This window comes from Terrapene carolina, unplaced genomic scaffold, assembly GCF_002925995.2.
Source record: "Terrapene carolina triunguis isolate 2854851 unplaced genomic scaffold, T_m_triunguis-2.0 Scaffold231, whole genome shotgun sequence".
NCBI lineage: Eukaryota > Metazoa > Chordata > Testudines > Emydidae > Terrapene > Terrapene triunguis.
The window spans coordinates 11,737,568-11,759,868 of NW_020664582.1; the positions used below are offsets into that span (position 1 = coordinate 11,737,568).

General features: G+C 45.9%; 1 protein-coding gene across 1 annotated transcript in view; it reads left to right on the top strand.

Annotated features, from left to right (window-relative positions):
* The window catches only part of AKAP1 (A-kinase anchoring protein 1), a 42,774-nt gene extending 20,993 nt beyond the window's left edge, over window positions 1-21,781 (top strand). The window contains exons 2-11 of the mRNA XM_026656484.2: window positions 1,054-2,782; window positions 6,887-7,020; window positions 8,660-8,786; window positions 11,308-11,435; window positions 13,065-13,242; window positions 15,533-15,683; window positions 16,985-17,052; window positions 18,631-18,704; window positions 19,693-19,758; window positions 19,902-21,781. Coding sequence (XP_026512269.1) covers window positions 1,078-2,782; window positions 6,887-7,020; window positions 8,660-8,786; window positions 11,308-11,435; window positions 13,065-13,242; window positions 15,533-15,683; window positions 16,985-17,052; window positions 18,631-18,704; window positions 19,693-19,758; window positions 19,902-19,964 — 2,694 coding nt within the window. The 5' untranslated portion in view covers window positions 1,054-1,077 and the 3' untranslated portion in view covers window positions 19,965-21,781. The remainder of the gene's footprint in view (window positions 1-1,053; window positions 2,783-6,886; window positions 7,021-8,659; window positions 8,787-11,307; window positions 11,436-13,064; window positions 13,243-15,532; window positions 15,684-16,984; window positions 17,053-18,630; window positions 18,705-19,692; window positions 19,759-19,901) is intronic.
* Window positions 21,782-22,301: the final 520 nt, after the last annotated feature.

Here is a 22,301-nt window from a genome sequence, read left to right on the forward strand (position 1 = left end):
TTTTTTAGACCACCTGGCTTTCGCTTCAGAGAGCTAAGCTTTTCAGAGGAATATTTAGATGTGACTTCTGGTTGGGCCGCACACTTGAGATCCGTTAAGCACAGACACTTTCTGCCATTTTTAATGTAGAGATAAACAGTTTTCTTAAATGTCCCGTTTTCTTCTTGCTGAGCTGCAGAACTAAATCTTGTGCCTCAAAGCAGCGGAGTGTTTTGATGGTACATTTGTATACCCAGGTTTCCTTGATTTAATATTGCAGTGGTATATTTCTGGATGGGCATCTTCGTTGTGAACCTACTCGGACATTGTGGCTTCAATGCTCCTTTTTGACAGCAGCTCCTAAGCAGATGGCAAACCCCAGATGTGCCTGCGGGGGAGCCGGAAATGGATCCAAGAGAAGGCAGAGTGGGAAAACGTACTAGACTAGGCAGGGCAGAGTCTAGTACATACTGGCTTTTAGTATTAAATAGCTGGCACCCACTTGAGCTGTCCTGCCTTCTCATTTTTATTTGCATTACAGCTGTTCCTGGAGGCCCAGTCGGAGATTACGGACCCCGTTGTGCTAAGTGCAGCGGATGCTCATAGCAAGACAGTCCCTGCCCTGACGGACTTGTGGTTTAACTAGACAAGCCAGGCGAAGGAGGGGAGGGGAGGCAGAGGCACAAAGATGTGAAGTGATTTGTTCGAGGTAATGAAGCCAGCCAGTGGTCGAAGCTGAAATAGAGCCCGGATCTCCTGACTGCCAGTCCAGGGCCCTCTGCGCTGGACCATGCTGACGTAGCAGAGGTGTTCCTTTTAGCTAGACAGACGTGCTTTGCTTTTAATCAACGTAGCCAGTGATTTGGGAAGAGAGAGAGAGGTTTAAGCGACACTGAAAGCAGTCAGTACAGCTAGCTAGATTTGGCCAAAAAAAATAAATGATTCGAGGAATCTGTGACACCTTGATCCTTTCCGAGCCCCGTGCAAGTCCCCAGTATAACTTTTCTCTCTTTCTTAGGAAGCATATTATTATTTTTTTAATGCTAGTTACATCTCTCTCTCTCCCCTCTCTAGGTATATTTGCTGAGGCTCCTTAAAATGGCTTTACGCTTCCGCACTTTCTTCCCGTACGCCTTACCTGGAGTGCTGGCACTTATTGGTTGGTGGTGGTTTTTTTCTCGTAAAAAGGAGCGTACGAGCAATCACGACAGGCAAGCATTAGCTGGCGTGGAAGATCAGAGGATTGAACCTCCCATAAAGGAACCTCTGTCCAGAGAAGAGGTAAATGCTACTAAAGAACTGCCTGTGCCCTCTGAAGAGGACTGCCCAGAGAATGAAACCTTAACTTCCCAGCTGTCCGTAGGGTTAATGACCCCCTCTCTGGCATGTGACCCTCAACAGAGATTAGGTTCCTCCAGGGACCATCCTGCCGCCGCAGTGACGACCTTCGAATTGGGCACGTTTGAGGACGACAGTGAAAAACTGGAAAGAGCAGCGTCTCGAGATGAACCCGGGTCCCTTGCACAAGTGTCTCCCGCTTCAGCCCCGAAGAGTGTCGAGTGCTGTGACAATGGTGTACTTGTTACCAAGCAGGAGTCAGCTTTCAGGGGAATCCCAGAGCAGCAGCCATTGGTGTGTTCCGTGGTAGAGTCAGTACAAGAGTCTTTGGGAAAGACTGGGGAAAGTGGTGAAGCAGAAATGACACACGATTCTTTGGAGAATCCATCTAAGGAAATCCAGTGCCTAGCGGCTACGTCCTCAGACACTGGCTGCCTGCCGGCCCTGGGCTCTGAACCAGAGGATTCAGCCACCACCCAACCTGCCATTTTAGATGAAGATGATAGTGAGGAAGTCGAGGGCACTGTCCCCGGGCAGAGAGAGTCTGTAGTTGGGAAGTTCCTGAATAATTGTGTAGAGTCTGCTGGCTTGGACCTGTCCAGGGAAGAGGAGATGTCTGAGATGACCGTCAGTACTGTGCTTAAATGTCATGGAAGGGAAGAGAAGTGCTACAGGGATATGCAGTCGAAAGGAGATGGTTTGGAAAGAGAGAGAATTGGAGGAGTGAGTTTGGACAAAGATGAAGTTGAGAAAATTGAGCAAGCAGCCATACAGATTATTTCCAAAGTCATCTTAGCAGCTACCGAGGAAGTGCTGTCTAGTTCAGTAAGCGATGTGTCCAGTAGGATCTGTGAAGTCGCAGTCAGTCGGGTTGATAGACCGCTGGAGAGAGTGAGCATTTCATCCGATGAGATGCTTGCAGTGGAATCTAGCAGAGGGAATGAAGCCGTTTCCACAGAGAATGTCGCAACGATACCTGTTCCCCTATCGGAAGAGAAACTCCATCGTTATGTATCGTATTCCAGCTGTTTGAAATACGGGCGCTTATCTAACCCAGTGCAGGTAGATCCAAAAGACCATCGGCCAAAGAAATCTGTGCACAGTGAAACACAAGGAAATAACCGGACTTTGGTTACGAACAATGGAGAGTCGTTCGAAGAGTCGCATGCAGTAACGGAGGATTCTGGGTGCAGTGCATGTACGTCTGAAGATGGGACGAACGTCGAGGATCCCTTGCAAAGCACGTCACTGTCTCTCCTATCAGGCCAGCATTCAGACTTGCTGAGCATGTCTGTGATCCAGGACGCTTCCACAGAGCAAAACGTGGCACAGAGTGAGAAACCTCAGACCCCTATATTAGGGGAAGACAAAGTGCCATACAGCAATGGAGTGCTGAAAGGGGACAGTGCAGATCTGAGACATGAGAAGCACTGGACAGCGGAGACCGATGCAGATCACTCAGGAGGTAAGGGGTCACATCTCTTTGAGAGCCTCACACAAGACACATGGGGGAAGGTGCGTTAGTACAGCACTGAAAAGTCCTCAGTCCCCAACCCTCATCACAATTCAGAGGGCCTGCTTGTTGGTAAAAATCCTACCAAGTTATAAATAGATGTGTCTTATGCTCAGATGGACAGAATGAACCCACCCTAGGCTGCCAGCTCCTGCATCCCACAGTGATGGGGAAAAAACTGTAGCTAGCTAAGTGGTGTCCAGGAAACTCAGCAAGACACTGAGCATGCTGGCCTCCATCCAGCAAAGCATTTAAGCGCATGATTAACTTAAAGCACGTGAGCCGTCCCAATGAAATCAGTGTGTGTTGGATCAGGGCCAGGGAGTTCAGCACCTTGCAAGCATGAGCCCCAAAAGCGCAAGCTTGTTACCGCTTGAGCTCAGGCAGCATCCACTCCGCTGTAAGCATTAGGCTCTTGCCGTTGGTGTGGACCGTTCACTGAAGGGTGGACGTGGACTGTACATGCGAACAGATGGAGCAGGGCAATTGCTTGACGTCCTAAGACAGCGTCATCTGTGTCTGCACTAACATGGTCTGTTTGCTTGGAAAGTGGGTGTGTGATGAGAAATCTCAGCAGCCTGTGCCCACGTGTAATGTGTTTGGCTTGTCGGGGTCCCTCATCTCTTTGCTGTAGTCTCTCTCTCTCTCTCGGGTGGGTGGGTAGTGTTAAGCCGGGGGTTCTTTTCCTACCTGCTTTATATTAGGCTAACCATGTGTGGACAAACACAAACTTCAGCCTTAAAAGCTGTACGTAAACGCTCTTCATACAACCCTCCAGCGCAAACAGCTCCTAAAGACAGGCTGCGTTCTATAGTCACTACAGAGTAACAGGAGTGCTGCCTGCTGCGAGATAGCAGGCTCTGCAGCTTTTAATAGGAGACCGGGATTAGCCATTTTCTAGATGTCCCCTCTATAAGAAACACTTCTTGCTAAAGGAAGAAATTACTCTTACCCTGTCGCATACACTTCTCGGAATGACTAGCGGAGAGAACAAACGCTCTAATCCAGGGGCTGAACTGAGACCACACAGTAAAGCGACAAAACTCTCGCGCCAGGACAAACTCCGAGGTGATGTAGAGCAGGGATTCTGAACCTTTTTCTTTCGGAGGCCTCCCCAACATGCTATAAAAACTCCACGGCCTGTCTGTGCCACCACAACTGGTTTTCTGCATATGAAAACCAGGGCCGGCATCAGGGGGTAGCAAGCAGGGAACTTGCCTGGGGCCTGATGCCATAGGGGCCCCCACAAAACTACATTGCTCAGGGCCCCAGGCTTCAACCCCATGTGGCAGGGCTTCAGCTTTCTGCCCTGGACCCCCCTGAAACCTGCTCGTGGCCCCCGAGGGGGCCTTGGATCCCTGGTGGAAAACCACTGATGTAGAGGGTGATGTAGGTTACTTTGCATGTGCGAGGTGAAGGCTGAAAGGGAAGAAAGGGGGTGTAACAGGAAAAGCCGCCTCCTGCTCCCTTGTCACCGCCCTGAAATCCCCACTTGTCACAGCGGCATCTTGATCAGCAAGTCTAAATCGAGACCCGCCAGGCAGATAGTGGACCCGATTGTATCAGAGCTGGGGCCTGACTTGGGAAGTAGCAAAAACAGCGTAGCTCCTATGCTCCCTTGGGTTTTTGGTGTATTGGAGCCAGGTGGCCAGAATACAGAAGAGCAAACGAGGACTGTTGGATCCTCATCCCAGTAATGTACTAACAGGCAGATTGCTGGAAGCTCATCACTTTTATCATCCTTTTATCCCCCAACCATATTTGAAATGTTCAGATGCTATTTAAGAAACCGGTGGCTCCCCATAACTGGGGCTAACAGAGTCTCACCCTTCCATTGCCTGATCTACTGATTATGTATTATACTGATTACTTGAGAATGCCCTGTTAACCCTCTGAGGTTTGGTAAATTCGAGTCCTCAGATCAGGCCCAGAGTTGTTAGAAGTACTGTTAATTTGGGAACTCCCATGTGCAGGGTTGCAACACTCAGACTTGAGGAAGAAGCTTCTGAATTTGCAATGGTTTTGCTAGCACAATTAGTAAACACACAAACAATCCAATCCAACCCAACCAAGGAGGCAGCAGTAATACAGTATTAACTTCCTGTCTGGTGTCGTGTCATACCTATAGTCACACCATCCTTGTGGAGACCTAGGACTGATGAGACAGGAATGTTCGGCCTCCTTTGTCCATAACTAAATTCCTCACCCTAATAACATTGGGGTGTCCTTATGCTATAGGTTAGTATATTAATTATCTCAGACTTGCAAACATACACATCAGTTGGTTGCAGTAACAATTGCGCAGTTGAACATCTGCTGATGTTCCTATCCTAAAATAGCCAAACTGGCATCAACTGCGTTCTCGTGGTTGCGTGTCGGTGTATTTGTTCACCCGAACAAAGTCTTATGATACCTTGTGACTTAAGTTAGACAGCAGCGACCTCACTTATGCTAAAGCTTGTAGGCCGCATAGCTCATGCAAAGTGCTTAAGCTAATATCTTACAGACTTGGGTCTGTAGGTCTCTTACATTACTGCTTGATATACCTTGTATCTCTCATACCCTTCCCAAGTAGAAGATGCTGTCTTAGCTTTGGGCCTTTGGGAAGCAAGGCTACCTGACCAGGGGGAATCATACTCCTCAGTTGAGATTGGGGGTTAACAGGGAAAGCTCTGCTCGCTCACACTCCAGCGGCATGAATCTGATTCCCATTAAAGGAACGGCTCCGCTGAACTTCAGCACGCTTGAAGTGATCCCCTTCCAGTTTTCAGTGAAACTAAATGGAATTCCGTAACGAAGGGCCTCTGTTTCTCACTCTTGGAAACTTGCTTGGATCAAATCCCATGTGTCAAGATGCCTCTCTTGCTAAGAGCCTGATCTTTGGCTTGCCACGTGTCTCTAAGTTCCTTGGGCTTTCCCACACCCCATCCCAAAATGACTAAGATCTTTAATATCACCTTGGCCCTCGGAGGCTTCTTCAAGCCTAATGGCTGGATTGGGGAGCAGCGTACATTAGCTTCAGCAGGTCTCTGCCTCATTGAGTTGCTTGGGGGATGTCTGGTTCATGGCATCCTGAAGTCCTTTAAGGTGGGTTGTTTTTTTTTTTGCAGCTGGAATGTTCCAGGAGTCTTTGAAGGAGGTCCCTTCGATTGCTCCAAAGATTTCCTCCCCCTTCCAGCCATGGGTGGGAGGACTCAGGAGCACTTTCCAATCAAATTGTGGGAAGGGTCTGTGCTTTGCACTGAAGCAGTCACGACCTTCCATAAAGAGCTTTCGATCTATCTTCTATTGATGTTTGCAGGGCCTCTCTCATTGAAGTACCAGGGCCTCTCCTGCTGAGCAGAGAGGTCGGTGATGTGCGGGTGCTTCTTAGTACGGCACATGTGGCCTGCTGCAAAGCCATAGATCTTCAGCGGTGGCTTATCCCTCCCACTGCTTTTACCTTGGTCCAGGGCAGCGGTAGTGTGATGACAGGAGGCTTCCAATGGAAAAGACTCCATCTCCCTTTTCCCCAATAACCCATAGCTAGGTTTGGAGTCTCAAAGATGAAGAAGCCGTCTCACGGCTAGTATTCCCCTGCCAGTCCTATTTAATCCAAGGGGACATAATTCTGATACTGCTACTGTACGGAGTTTGCATTCCACGAGTAATAGCACCTGGCTTCTGTATTTGACCTGCACAAACTCTTGATGTCTTACACTCTGCCCATTGCATTACAGAGTGTGCTTGTGAACATGGCGGTTCCTAATTGGATTCAGATTTTTATCGTCAGACGTGGAATTCTTCAGGCAGTTTTAGGGGACAAAAGTCTGTTTCTAGTGGCCTGTTTCCATAAGTAGCACAGAGTAGCCCCGACACATGTTTTTCTTAGAGGAGCTGAGAATTGAATAGCAGACTCACAATCTAGAGTGTAAAGTGTGTGTGTGCAGTAGGGCCCACAATCACAATGTATGTGAAATGGGAGTTTTGTCAGACTTCATGCAGAGTCTAAGAGCTTGGATTATGCAGACTGTCTGAATGCCATGGTGTGGGGTTTTTTTTGTTTGTTTTTTGTAGGTTCAGATGTAAATAGCATGGATTCTGTGGACAGTGGCTGTGCCCTTGGGAAGACGGAGAGTTGCCAGAACTCCAAGCCAGGAGTAGAATCCAATAAGTCTGAGCTCACTATCTGGGAGATAGAGGTGCCAAAGGTAACGAGCCAAATACTCGGCATCCGTAACTCCCTGCACTGACCTTGGGGAGCGTTGGCCAGTGGTTAGCGGGGGACTGGGAGTCAACTTCTGGGTTCTAGTCCTGGCTCTGCCACAGTGTGACCTTGAGCGAAGCACATGGCCCTTCTGTATCTCCCTCTGTCTATAAAACGGGTGCTGTGCTTTCTTATCCTTCAGGGGTTGGGGCTTAACACTCCTTGAAATACCTGCTGAAGGACTCCAAATGCAAAGAATCCTTGTAGGGCTGCTGATTTTCGGTTTTAAGCGATAAACATCCATGGCACAAAAAACCCTGAAATTGGTATTTATCCAGGAAACCCCAGAAATAGTGACTTGCATCTCAGCGCAGAAATGCAGACTACGCGGGTGTGATTTCTAAAGCGCACTAATGTGTTGCACATCTGTTGGTCTGTGTAGACCATGCTGGTGCACGTTAAAATTGAATGTAGTGTTGTTTCAAACAGTACCACGTTCCAGCACACTAGGGAGCATTCTAAAGATTAGTTATTACAGTGTATATATAGAGCCCCCCAAACCCTTGATATTCAACGCCCTGTACCCTGATGTACATAAAACTAAAAATTGCTAAAAAATACACCCCCCCTCCCCCCATGAAATTAGTAAACCCAAAAAAACAGATTCCATAATTCTTGGTAGAGGGGGTGCTTTGGCTTTTCTTGCATATGGGGGACAGAGGATGTTCAAGGGGCTTTCTATATTCTCTGCTGAAATTCTGAATGTCTCTAAGGGGCTAATGCCCATTAATGTGTTGAGAACGCCTCTCCAGAAAGAGCAACTGTCTCTGGGTCTAGGAAGGATGTTCCATGTTCCCTCCAGAGCCTCCCCCCACCCCATCCCCATTCTACACTTGCCCCATTGCCCAGGCTTTGCTTCATAACATTCATCCTTGCACCTTGGAGCCCTGGATGACTCCACAAGATCCCTTCCAGAACTGGTCCTTGTTGCTCCTGAGTCATCCAGAAGGTTCACAGTTCAGCAATATAAGGCATCGCTTTCCCAAATGGGTTGAGCATGCTGCCTCCTATAGCGATGCAGTGGGCTCTGACACTACGTGAGAAGTTTCTTTTTATGGGATAGTATACCCTAGGCACAGGGAATCAGCCCTGCAGTAGCAGAATCCATATCCTTGGCCAATGAGGACAAGCTGTTAGTATTTCTCCAAAGAAACTTGTAATTAGTTTTAGTTAAAGAGCTAGAACTTAAGGGTTTTTTAAAATGAAAAGCACAATGGCATAATAAGAAATGGGGCCAGATTCAGAGATGGGGCAGTTCCATTGATTTCAGGAGTTACGCTAACCTACACCAGGGCTTCGTGTCTTTGCTGCACTTGCTGTTTCTGCTGACTAGAAAGATGGACTTAACAAAATGTGGGTAAATCAGAAACTGCCTTGGGCTACTGAACAAAATCTCTCTAAACTCTGCTGGGCCAATGTCATTTTACACTTGGTAGAAGCCCAGTCTGCGCTGAGTTCCGATTGATCCTCACGGCCCCATCAGACCTGTGGCATTTCTTGTAGGTGAAATTAAGCATTTAAAAATTAAAGATCCCAGGTGTTGTTCTCACTCCTCACTGTGAATTCTCCATCTTTCCATCAAGCACTTGGTTGGCCGGCTGATTGGCAAGCAGGGGAGATACGTGAGTTTTCTGAAGCAAACTTCTGGTGCCAAAATTTATATTTCAACGCTACCTTACACCCAAGATGTCCAGATTTGTCACATAGAAGGTGAGTGAGATGATTCCCGGCTGTGGGTTTTTTTTAAGACTGTGTCTAAAATCTGACCTCTGGACGCTTAGATAAAGGGGTGAAGAACTGACTGCAGCTTGGATACTTAACTTTGAGTCTTGTGCTCGAAATGCCACTACCTGTGCTTCAAATAACATCAATGCTAGGCCCTGTCTATGCTGGGAAGGAAGGTGAATTTTTAACGCATTAAAATCGTGGGGGAGAGCATATGGCTTACCTCAACCAGCTAATGGCTGTTAACACACAACTGCCTTGTCTACACTAGGATTTTAAAATGTCCATCTTTCCCTAGTGCAGACAAGGTTTATGGGGTACCATTTCCCCAAACCCTTCTTCCAGAGATGTGTGTGTGAGAGGTTGTTCTAGATCTGTTTCCCTAACCATATGTCTGCACATAGTGACATGGAGCTGGGGTGATTTGCAGCGCACGTAGGCATGCCCGCGCCAGCTGTAAGCTAGCTAGTTTGCTAAGAAATAGCAGTGAGGACACCGAGGTGCGGGCTTCAGCGCTGGCTGCATGAGCCTGCCTGACTCTCCCCCCCTCCCCCCTTTTGCTGGATACATACCGTCTTGTGCTGCCCACGGCCTCACTGCTGTTTTCAGCAAGCTACCTAAAGCATGGCTAGCGCAAGTATGTAGCCTATAATGTGTTAGCATCTAGCTAATCCCCTGCTAACAACCCCGCTGACAGGATTTAGGTAAAAACAAAAAAAGAGGAACTAACATGTTTGCAGCCATTGGATTGTTCACTTCACCTGTATTTTAGATCCCTTTTGCCTTGTAGGTTTAGACTGTAAGCTCTGTAGGGCAGGGACTCTCTCAGGCTTGCCCTACGCTGGAAGCTTATACTGGCATAGCTGCGTCAGTCAGGTATGTATTTAAAAACAAAAATCACCACGCCCCTGACAGACGGACGCATCCATTCTGACAAGTGTAGGTGTTGGTGGAAGAGGGCTTCTGCTGACATAGTTAACTTCGTTCCGGGGTGTGGTGTTCCTGTGTCTACTCTCCAGGGCCCTGCTGTGCTGGCATAGTCTCCGTAGTTGAGGCATACCCTTATGCTGTGCCTGAACACTGACCAGCACAATGGGACCCATTCTTGGTTGTAACCTCATCACCACAGTAATAAACATAAATCAGTTGTTGTAGATTTTTGACAAGAGAAGTCACTGAAAATAAACATGTACTAAAATATTTTTGTAAATGATTAGGGGAGCTGGGAAAATATTCCATTTGCCAGAATCTTTAAAGGGCCACTGTACAAAGAAATATCACTTAAAAAAATATTTATCTTGGTTACTCGGACACTATAGATGCTGTATTAAAACTGAATTGTTTTAAAGGTACTTGTTGCCCTTTATGCTTCACACAACGCACAGCCAACCTGTGGAACTCCTTGCCAGAGGATGTTGTGAAGGCCAAGAGCATTGGCCTGCTAAACCCAGGGTTGTGAGTTCAATCCTTGAGGGGGCCATTTAGGGATTTGGGGCAAAAATCTGTCTGGGGATTGGTCCTGCTTTGAGCAGGGTGTTGGACTAGATGACCTCCTGAGGTCCCTTCCAACCCTGATATTCTATGATTCTATAACAGCGTTCAAAAAAGAACTAGATAAATTCATGGAGGATAGGTCCATCAATGGCTATTAGCCAGGATGGGCAGGGATGGTGTCCCTAGCCTCTATTTGCTAGAAGCAGGGAATGGGCAATGGGATGGATCACTGGATGATTACCTGTTCTGTTCATTCCCTCTGGAGCACCTGACATTGGCCACTGTTGGAAGACAGGACAGTGGGCTAGATGGACCTTTGGTCTGACCCAGTATGGCCGTTGTTATGTTAATCTCTGTGCTTGGCTCATCGTGGACAGATGCTGCGCTGGTTGATTAAGTTTCCTCAGTTTAAGGGATATTCCTGGCACTAGTACAACACTGTTTTGGGTCACGGAGTGTGGTTTGAGACTTTCAAAGCAAGATATAACCATACATCTTTCACTAAAGTTAATAGCAGGGACGTAGCTGCTTGGCTTTGAAAATGTCAGCTGTCAAGACTCTATCACTGAAACTTAAACACACGAAACAACCACGCCACACTGGGGATTTTGTTTTAGCTTTCTAATGTGGGGCTTAGCATGCAGTGAATAGCCCTCTTCGGTGAAGCTGAAACCAGCGCACAGTGATCCCATGGCAGGAGACAGTTTTATTTACAGCTGTGTATCCAGGGTTTTACCCACATCAAAAAAGATATTTGCTGGTATAGACAGGAAAGGTCTGTATGTAATCGTATCATTCAGGAGGAGTTACAAGGTACTGCCGGTCAGGAGTGCTGGGACAATTTGTATAGTGGGGGTGCCGAGAGTCATTGAACCAAACTGTCAACCCTGTCCTATGCTAGAAACCACTTCAAGCTGGGGGGAGAGCGGCAGCACCCCTAGTTCCAGCACTTGTGCTGCCTGTGTGTGCCCAACACATCCACGTGATTTAACTCTGTCTTTTTGTCTTCCAGGCTCTCAGCATCATGTAGACAAAGCGCTGAGTCTGATTGGTAAGAAGTTCAAGGAGCTGAGCCTCACCAACATTTACGCTCCTCCAGCCCCATCACTGATGCTGCATTCCCTCCCTATGACTTCCTGGGTAAGCCCCAAGGTAGCACGCTAGCCGTGTTTATATAGTTAGACTGTATGGACATGCCTAGGAGATGTATCCATAGAGCCACATTGCATTCTCCCTTCATTTTGACTGTCCTATTTCCGATAGGTTTTTCCATTAAGCAAATATCAAGGATGGCCTATCCTACAATGACTATGCACCATAATCCGTTCCATAGATGGGTGTGCTGGAAAGACCGGGCGTGTACTGAGTAATCGTGCCTCAGAACAAAGAACACTTCTTTGATCCATAGCAGGCACTGTACAAGCAAGCAGCCCCACAAAGATTCCTTCGAGACTGTCCTTTGCTTTTCTTGATCAGCACAGATGTAGTTGTTGCATGTCAGACTGTTTCCATCTGTCGTCATGACGCCCTGTGTTTAATTTCCTGGAATACACTGCAGAAAATGTACCCATACCTTCAACCCAAACTTGCTTAATCTCTGGCAGTTACACGTCTGACATAATGGGCTTTGGCCTACAGTCTAGACATGTTTGCTCAAGGAAATAACCCTTTGGTTTTTTGGTTTGTGCATGAGGAGATATTCTGGTTCTGTTCTTACAATCCATTTGCCACATGGTCAAAGACAATCAGTTTCTGTATATATTGGTTGTCATGTGACTGGTAGAATCGTGCTGAATTGTTACTTTCCAGTAGCATCACATTCCCTTTAAGCGTCTATTGCAATTATTCAGATCTGGCATCATAATCAACCTCTGCGCTTTCCACACAATATTTCACATCTGTTTCCCTTTCCAGATATTGTCTATAAATGACAGTCTATTTGGTAATAGATCTTACTGGGTACACCATGGACTCCAATATCTGTTAAATAGCTAAATATCGCTTGGATATATACTTATATCTGCCTCCACGGGTAGCAAGGGGGCTGCATGTTTCTAATTCTTTGAGCCTTCTCCTTTAGATTTCTGTTTATAACCTTAAAGGGAAACTCCAATACAGCTCAGGTTGTGGTAGGTGCCTTTAGGTTGTGCTAAGTTACAGCATACCCTCAAAAGCCTGATGGCTGCGCAATGGCCTATGTGAAATGACTTGGCAGGGAAATCTGTGAAAGTGTTTTCATCTCAGAAACCGCCATCGCAAACTGCTACTTATTTGGCAGCCTCAGTAGAGAGGCCAGGAGCTCAGATGAGCTTGGAATTAAACTACTTTCTCCAACAAGTGATTCTACCAGATCAGTGTTGGGGTATTTTGTCAGGATGGCACAAAATGAGCTTGCATTGTTGTTGCCTATACTAGTCTCCCTGCCCTATTCATAAATAGCATCCTTTAGCGTTGTCGGCATGCTTGCGCTGCACAACATGCACAATTGCTGCCCCAAAGAATTTACACTAATCTGACCCCCTTTCATGAGAACACATGTCAACAATGACTCTCCGTCAGCTGGTCCTAGGTTCAAACTAGTCTCCTAGAGGTGAAGATCTAAAGAGCCCACTTCTGAACTCCTGAACCACTAAGGCCCCTCATTTTTGTGTCTGTAGTAGAGTAGATAAGGTATCAGTGAAACTGAGTTTATTACTAACCTTTGGAATGAGTGAAGCTCACGTTGCAATAGTATGTTAATGGAAACCTAACACTTTCTCTTTGTGGCAGCTCATGCTACCGGATGGAGTCACCGTAGAAGTAATTGTCGTTAACCAAATCGACGCAGGACACATGTTTGTACAGCAGCACACGCACCCCACGTTCCATGTGCTGCGCAGTCTGGACCAGCAGATGTATGTCTGCTATTCTCAGCCTGGAATTCCAACTCTGCCCACTCCAGTAGAAGGCAAGTCATTTTGTTCCTCATGAATTGTCAAGCAGAACGTCTCCTCCTGGGATCTGTCCCTGGTCTTTCCTAGTAGCATCTAGCAGACTTTCTCCTCTGCGCTTCAGAGTAATTTGAGTCTAGAGTTTACTGAAAGGTATTTTTTCAGTGTGTCTGCCCTGCACTCCCTGATAAATCAAACTACACGCGTTCCATTTTCTCAAGTTTGCTCCGCCCTCCAGAGATGAGGGTCTATGACAGAATTTGCCATGGGTCAGACAATAGAGAACCTGTATAAAAATGGGACACAATCATTCTTCACATAGCTTAATTAATTTGTAAATAATGTTATGTGAGTTTCCTCTAAGGAGACTTGGGAAAATAAGGTGCGAAATAAGTGGGTGTTTGCAGCTCCTAAACGTTGGGCAGGGTGCAATGGAAGATGAGTGTAAAAGCTGTGTTTAAAACTACTAGCAAGACCCATATAATAGACTTTGTGGAAGGGGTATTAAAGCTCACGCTTCAGGTCTTCAGCAAAGGTCAAAGCATTAGAGGTCAGGATGAGCCCTAATGTGGGTGGCAGACTACTCCACATCTGGCTGTTGCAGAGTTCTTCCATTTTCCTTTGAAGCCTCTGCTGCAGGCCAGTGTCAGGGATGGGATATTGAACTAGACGGGGCTTGGTTCTGATCCAATCTAGCAATTCCTATCTTCCTACCAAGGTAAATTCAAACCAGAACTACTCTGGCCAATTATAAACTACTCTGAAAGCTTTGAATGTAAATCTTGCCACAGTGTGAGCTAGCATGAATATAAGCATGAACTTGAGTATTTTTTCTCACAACGCACAGTCAACCTGTGGAACTCCTTGCCAGATGATGCTGTGAAGGCCAAGACTAACAGGGTCAAAAAAGAACTAGATGAGTTCATGGAGGATAGGTTCATCAATGGCTATTAGCCAGGATGGACAGGGATGGTGTCCCTGGCCTCTGTTTGCCAGAAGCTGGGAATGGGCAACAGGATGGATCACTTGATGATTACCTGTTCTGTTCATTCCCTGTGGGGCACCTGGCATTGGCTACTGTCGGAAGACAGGATACTGGGCTAGATGGACCTTTGGTCTGACCTAGTATGGCCACTCTTATGTTCTCATGAGCAGCATTACTACAAGAAGCATGTGTTACCAGTTTCTCGGTGGGGGCAGAGGGGCGTTTTTTTATTTACCTTTCCCATAGCCGGTGTTTTCATCTCCTCTCTCTAGCCTTGTCAGTCAGGGAGCAGCATTGCTGCGCGTTCCTGAAGATGTTTGCTGCCGGCACCCTAATTATAACATCAGGATTATTTTCTTTGCTATCAAACCCTGTCATTTTCTCCTTTATAGAGGTATAATTTCTGGCAATGCCTCCAGATTGCTGGCGTGCGCTGTGGTGGGGGGGGAAGCATTCCCGACATGGCTGTTTCTGCTGTATGTGTCGCTCTCACTGAAGCAGTTCGGCATAGTGTATGGGTCCAGCATGATGTACCCATCTTTAAACGGGGGTGGGTCTGTGAGTGGCTGTTTCTTGGTGATTCAGAAAGGTGGCAGCTCAACGGAATCTTTTCTTTTCAAGGTACCTTCCGGAGGACACATGTTTGTCCACTGTATACAGCGTCACTCAGACGTGCCATGCCCCCGGAGAGGACTATTCAGTAGTTCACGAACGCTCTGAATACTTCTCTTGCTCAAGTTACTCGTGTTGAGCAGCTACTTTAAAACAAACAAAAGTGCAAAATTGAACATGCTAAGTACGTTTAGAGAGAGTTTAAAAGCCTCTTATTACTTCAGGCAGGGTTAGTCCCACGTCTGCTTAATATCACTGGACAGGGCAAGGCGGAGAGAGAAGTGTATTACTGCAGCTGCTAGTGGCGCTGGCCATGCTTGTGCTAGGCACTGTATGCTCATATGGTGAGAAACAGCCCTTCCCTGATCAGAATAAACAAGACAGAAAGTGGGAGGGGAAACTGAGGCACAAAGAGGTGACTTGACTTGCCCAAGGTCATCCAGCAGGTTGTTGGCAGAGCCAGCAATAGAACCCGGGACTCCTAAATGCTGGTCCAGTGCTCTGTCTGCTGGGTCATGCTGCCTCTCTGCTGCGGGGCGCCAGGCGTCTTGTCTGAAAGCAGCGTGGGCGGGTAGCAGCGTGTCCTCCCCGACGCTGCGCTTCTTCCTCAGCAGACACAGGAGTCTGGCGTCTCTGCTGTTCCAATGGTTCTTCTAGAAACAGGCACTAACGCTGAGTCTTCCCACTCCTCCCTCTTTTTTGCTTTGCAGTCGGTGTGATCTGTGCTGCTCCGGGCTTGGATGGCGCTTGGTGGCGGGCTCAGGTTGTCGACTACTTCAAAGATAACAACGAAGTGGAGATCAGATACGTGGACTACGGAGGATACGAGAGAGTTAAAATCGACACACTCAGGCAGATCAGGTCAGGAACTGCGTTTTTCCTCCCTTGACCGGAACAAAAATGGTTGAACTTCCATAACTAAGTGTAATGGCTTGATAGGTATAGGTGTCTCCGCAGTATAATGAATGCATTAAGGGGGAGTGCTTCTCTCAGCAACTTACAACCATGTGGGACCCCTGGCTTCCTCACTGATGCCCCTACCTCTTACATAGTGCTTTCATCCATAAGTGCCTAAGCGCTCCGCAGAGGAGGGCAAATGTAATCCTCATTTAAGTAGTGGATAAACTGAGGAACAAAAAAGTGACTTACCTAAGGGCACCCAGCAGCAAAACCAGGAATAGACCTTCCGTCTACATGCCCCATCCGCTGGGCTGGGCTGCCTCATGAAAACTCTGTCCCTGTGTAGTGACATGCTGAGTGTGTTTGGGGAACGATGCACTTGTTGTTCTCTTCCTGGTGGGAAGCGATGAGGCACAGATGCATAGCACCAGCTGGACCAGGGAGAGACATTGCCCTTTCAGAGAGGGTTCCCCCCAGTCCCAGTGGTGCACCATTTGCACGGCTGCATTTGTGGCATGGAAAATGAGATTTTGCAGAGCCAGGGCAGGGGAAGACAACTTGGGAGGAGAACAAATGGAGCAGCACTCATAATCCCTGCACGTGGGTCTAACTTCCAGCTTCCTACCTTGGCAAGCTGTAGGTTCTTCTAAAATTTCCTGCCGTTGCTTTGCTGCTGGTAGACCAGGTACCAGTGACTGTTAACACTTACAGTGCTTAAACTGTGGGTGCCTGCCACTGGCCTGGTCTGTGCTCCTGCTCCCAGTGGAGGAGCTTGAATGGGTGGTAGAAGCACGAGGAATCTCTGGCGTTGTACACTCGGCTGGAGCGGTGGGCGAGATGAGGAAGCAATCTCATTATTATAGTTGTGCCTAGAGGACCCGGGTGAGGTCAGGGCCACAGTGTGCTAGGCACTCGCCGTAACAAGCACATAGTAAGCGCTGTCCCTTTGTCAGAGCTGACGAAGGACGGGAGAAAAGGAGCACTCCATCTTCATTTTGTACGTGGAGAACTGAGACTAAGTGGAGGAGCCCAGAGCTTGAACCCCAATCTCTCATTCCCATGCCTTAGCCACAAGATGCTCGCTCCTCGCATATGAATTTTGCTCAAACCCTTGTTACGCACACCGTGTCTATTCTTTTGGCTGTAACTAATCTGAAGCAAATGAATTCCTGCTCTATCAGCCATCATCCGTTTAAAGAGTAATAAGGAATTAGGGCAGAGGTGTGTTCTTCTATTCAAGTTGATTCTCTTCTCTTTTTAAGGTCTGATTTTGTAACTCTACCCTTCCAAGGAGCAGAAGTTTTATTAGACAATGTGGTGCCGCTTTCAGGTAACATAAATCACTGGAGAGAAACTAATGATCGGCGCTCATGGTGCTTGGTTAAACAGGATGCCATCAGTTTAGAAGCCAGAGTTGTCTAGACTTTCTCCATACCATTTTGAGTCCAATATCTGAAGTTACTAGGAAGTGGATTAGAAATTTTTTTTTTTTTGCTTGCTTGGTTTTTGCTTTTGCCAGCACTGTGGAATTAGTTTCACTATCTTTCCTGTCTAGTCAGTGTGCAGGTTTTTCACGCGGCTGAGGATGGAAAGAGAAACAGTTAGGGAAAAAATACGAGAATGTAACTTAAAACCACAAATTGGGAGAACTACCAGAGGGCAGCAGGAGGACCTAAACTACTCTTTAAACCCCTCTTTCCCAATGGACTAGATAGCAAGTGTACTGTCCCTTTAAGGTAACTAAATAAACACATGCAGATTAATTCCTTAATCTACTAGACAAACCTCTGACATTCCCATACTGAAATTGATGGTATGTACAGTTCTGAGTGTTCTTAAAAACGGCCCCAGTGCTGGAAGAGGAGGGGAAATTCGTGATGTCCGCGAACGTCTCCTATGTTGTTGCCGATAGAAATCCGGCCGTGTTTCGCTAGTGCCTAAAAGGCTTTTCAATTCTCGATATTGAAGGATGTTAACCCGACCCCCTTATAGCACCCTTTGATGTCAAGACTCTGGGTATCAGGAGAGGAAACCCGGTATAGGCGGTAGGCACAGGGTTTGCCTCTGCCGAGGCTGTAGATGGATGGCAAAGGTTGAAAGTCATTCCATCCCAAGCTTCCAGCAGCAGAGTTCACTGTTTGCATGCGCTCTGCAATAAGGGACCTCTTGCAACATCTGCAGCAGCATAGGGACTGTCATTGCTGATGATGCTGGAGATGTCTCACGAGGGTGGACCAAGAACAAAGTTTATTTTGAAACATCTTGATCTTTAAGTGTAAAGGGCCCAGGTAGTCTAAGCCCAGAAGGTAGATTTTTGTTTTCACTTCCTCAAAGCTCAGTGCATTTGCCGCATGGTGCGTGGGAACCAGAGATCAACACCTCAGTGTAGATACATCCCTCAACTTGGACAATGAAAAGTACACAGACCGTATTAATGAAGAGCGCAGCTTGCAATGTTAAAATTCCACCCATCCTTCAAGGGATTGTTTATTCTGTCAGTTAAATTCCATTGAATAGCACTGAGTTCCTGTTCACATATTAAACTTCCTGCAGGACAAGTGAAGTCCTGAGTTTCCTAGGCTCAAGAATGCCTCATTAAAAACTGAAACGTTAATGTCAACTACCATATGTGAAGACACCAAGGGTCCTCAGTAATTACTTTGAATCCATTTATGCACATGTGGCTACTGAGCTAGGATCCTTTTAAAAAGAGAACTGTTCATCTCCCCTCTGCGACACACATTTCAGTGTGATCTTGTTCGGCTTCATAGACTCTAGATGCCTGTAGCAACGATGAGAGAGATTCTTTGGTCTGTGTTATTCAGGAGATTGTTGTAATAGTCTCTTCTGGACTTAAAACATATGAGCCTGTGAATGTCTGACTTGTTTTCTCCTTTTCTTTCCAAAGACGAGGATCACTTTTCATCAGAAGCTGACTCATCCGTTAGTGAAATGACCAGAGGTACACCTCTGCTGGCACAGGTATGTATATTATTCTGCATTTGGCATTAGTGCGACGGCTACTGGAATATTGTGTCCAGTGCTGGTGTCAGTAATTCAGGAAGGATGTTGATTAATTGGAGAGGGTTCAGAGAAGAGCCATGAGAATTGGAAACTATGCCTTAGAGTGACAGACTCAAGGAACTCAATCTATTTCGCCCGTCAAAGAGATGGGTAAGGGGTGACTTGATCATGGTCTGTAAGTACCTAGATGAGGGAACAGAGATTTGATAGCAGGCTCTTCAATCTAGCAGACAAAGGTATAACAAGATCCAATGGCTGGAAGTTGAAGCTAGACAAATTCAGCCTAGAAACAAGGCTTACATTTTTAATGGTGAGGGTAGCAAAGCATTGGACCAGTTTACTAACGGTTGCAGTAGATTCTCCATCACTGGCAATTGTTAGATCAGGATTGGCCGTTTTTTTAAAAGATGTGCTCTAGTTCAAATTGGAATGAATTCAGGGAAGTTCTAGGCTCTGTGTTATACAGGAGGACTGACTAGATGAGCACAATAGTCCCTTCATGTATTTCATAGATTATAATGCTGGAATATGAGAGATGTCTAGAAAACTGCCAGTGCTGCTTATGCTTGGGCAAGAGTCTTTTTATCCTAAAGTATTCCATAGTACTCTGATGAATCAAAAGTTAAATGAAACCCCTCTGGAGACGTGAAACACTCAGCTCTTACCTGGTAATAGGACTCATGCTAGTGAAATCTCATCTCCCAAGAATGGACCAAGTGTTCTTGAGTAATAATACCTCGCTCTCTTACGCTGCTCTTGAGCTGTAGTTCTTAAAGCAATTGTCAAAGGAGACCAGGATCTTTATTTTATAGATGGGGAGACTGTGTGCCACTGTTCTCCCTCTCAGCCTCAGGAAGTGAAAGCTTAACAGCAAAGCTATGTCTCAGCTCACTGACACACCAGCTTGTCTGCTGTGCTCTATGCTAACATGTCTGTCTGTTTCCAGGTCACAAACTATGACAGTGCAACAGGCCTGCCTCTTATCCAGCTGTGGAGTATGATGGGAGATGAGGTGCGTACACTTGCAGAAATGTAGTGCTCTGGTTTGTATAGACTGAGACGTGGGTTTAAAACTCTACTTGAGTTATGGGGATTTCTTTTAATGTTGCTTTCAGGCTGGTATTTCCTTCATCTGTCTCTCTTATTTTTCCTTAGGTGGTGTCAATAAACAGAGCTCTGGTGGAAAGAGGATTTGCTCAGTGGATTGACAGTTACTAGTAAACTCTGAGAGGCCCCAAGCGACCCTTTTTTCTAAAAAAAAAAAAAAAAAAAAAAAATAAAATTTAAAAAATCCCTGTTTTTGCACTGTATTAGAATTGGGTTTGGCAATCCTGTAGGGAAGACCTGTTTGTTTACACCACTGCGCAAAACTCTGTGGTCCATTGAGACTTGTTTGCTTGACTGTTACCATTTCACTTGAAATACATACCTCATTTCAGTGAAAGGCAGGGAGTTACTAAAAGCCATAAAAAAGATACTGTAGCTTTAAAACAAAGCCTGTCCCTGGCCTAGTTCTAAGAGTTATTTAAAAAGGAAAAAAAAAGTGGGGTTTGCTTGAAGCTAACAGAACACCCCTACCATGTGTTAACTGGCTGCAGGTCTATAGCACAGATGCCCCAGAGGTTCAGTGGCTGCTTTTTCTGAAAGTGGTGTTGGCTGTTCCTTAGAAATAGGTTTGCTGCCTAGAAAGTCAACACAAAATACGTAAAGGATTTAAAGTTCAGTTGTCTATTGACTTTTCCATGTTGTGCCACCAACTTGCACAAGCTTTGTTAGTCTGATCCGTGACTGATGCTGGGAGACAAATGAATTGCATTCATGGCACTTACCCTGGCACACATCTCATGGTAGAAATGTTTTAGGATGGAGCTGCATGGGAAGAAAACTTCATCTGTGCAGACCTTTGAAATGTAGGATGAATTACCACTACAACCATAGATTGTAAATCTGCTATGTTCCAGATCATGTATTTAAAAAAAATAGATTGCCAAACCCGATTGTAATTTGTAACCATTTTCTAGCTGTGCAAGTCTGTGTAAATATATATAAAATCCTTGTAATATTTTGTATAAGAGAAACACTGGAAATCACAAAGGGAACTTAAAATTTTTTTTTTCCCCACACCAAAATGTCCTCTGTAAGTAGAAACGGTTTGGAGTCCATCAGTACAGCTGATGTACTCGGAGCATCCGAATGTGGGAGTGTTTCTGCTCTGCTGTGTACAGGATTAGCGTTGCTCTAGATTGCTGTATGGTCTGATTTGTGATCACTGACTCCTTTGCTGTACAGATCTGTTTAAAAAAAAAAAAAAAAGGTAACAATTTGGAATTGATATTGCAGTGGTGTTCTTTCTCTCTCTTGATTTATGTTGGTCCCTTTTAGATTGATATCAAATGTGGAATTTAAAATTTTGTTCAAATAATTTAAGATAACTTAATACTATTAAAAAAAATATTGTAATGTACCTGCATTTAGACATGTGTATTGAGTTGAGATTTGTTGCTGACCGGGAAGACACTTGACAGGAAAGCACTGGTATAATCAAGCCTTGGAAAATGAGAATCTTTCAGACCAATCCAGAGACTCCTTTTTTTTACTTTCGGTGAGCTGATGTGCTGGTCCACCATGCAGACATGAATGTAGCTGCCTACACCGGGATTTGATCAGATTGTATTCTCTTTTTTATGAATTCTCTCTATTCGGGGGCGTACGGTTTAATGTTAGCAATAATGTCCAATGAAAACGAAATTGATAGCTTGGTTAAATCTAAAAAACAAAAAATCCTCTTGGAATGTGTTTCCCATTTCAATTAAAGCTCAAATTTTAAGCCATCTTAATCAAAATGTGATGAGTAAGAGCCTTCATTTCCAGCCTCTTGTGGTATAGGTGTGGGTGGGAAGGGATCTTTACTTGATAGAGTGGCAGGTGAGACCAAATAGTGATGGGTTTAAAATGGGTCACAAAAAGGTGAACCTTCAAAACCCCTGTTCATTGAATTCTCTGATCACTACATCAAGTTTTGTGAAAGACCTTGGACACAGCGTTTCTTCTCTCCTTTTTAAAAAATAAATTCTTTACAAAAACCTTGCCGTGCAGTCTAGTAAGCACTGGTGCATCGGGGGAAGAGTATATTACGTGCAGATGAAATATGAGCTACGCCGCAGTTTGAAAGAGGTGACCTCAAGTCACGGCAAAGGAGTTCCTTACCTTCCATTTTGTGAAGATTCAAGTCCCAAGCATACTGGTTCTAGTTCTGCAGGCTACGTGGTTTCTTCTGAAATTAGCAGGTGTACTCTTGTGTGCTGAGCAGTATGATAATGTGCATTGGCACCTGCCCGTTACTGTCTAGGTGCTTGCGTGGCCCTCATAGTGTCTGAGCGTTGTACAGTCATTAGTGGATTTTATCCTTGCAATGCCCCAGTGAGTATGGCAATGCTGATAGCTCCATGTTACAGATGTGCAACTGAAGCACAGAGTAAATAAGTGACTTGCCTGTGGCTGAGCTGGGAGTTGAACTCTGATCTCTTGAGTCCTAGTGTCCTATCCTCTAGGCCA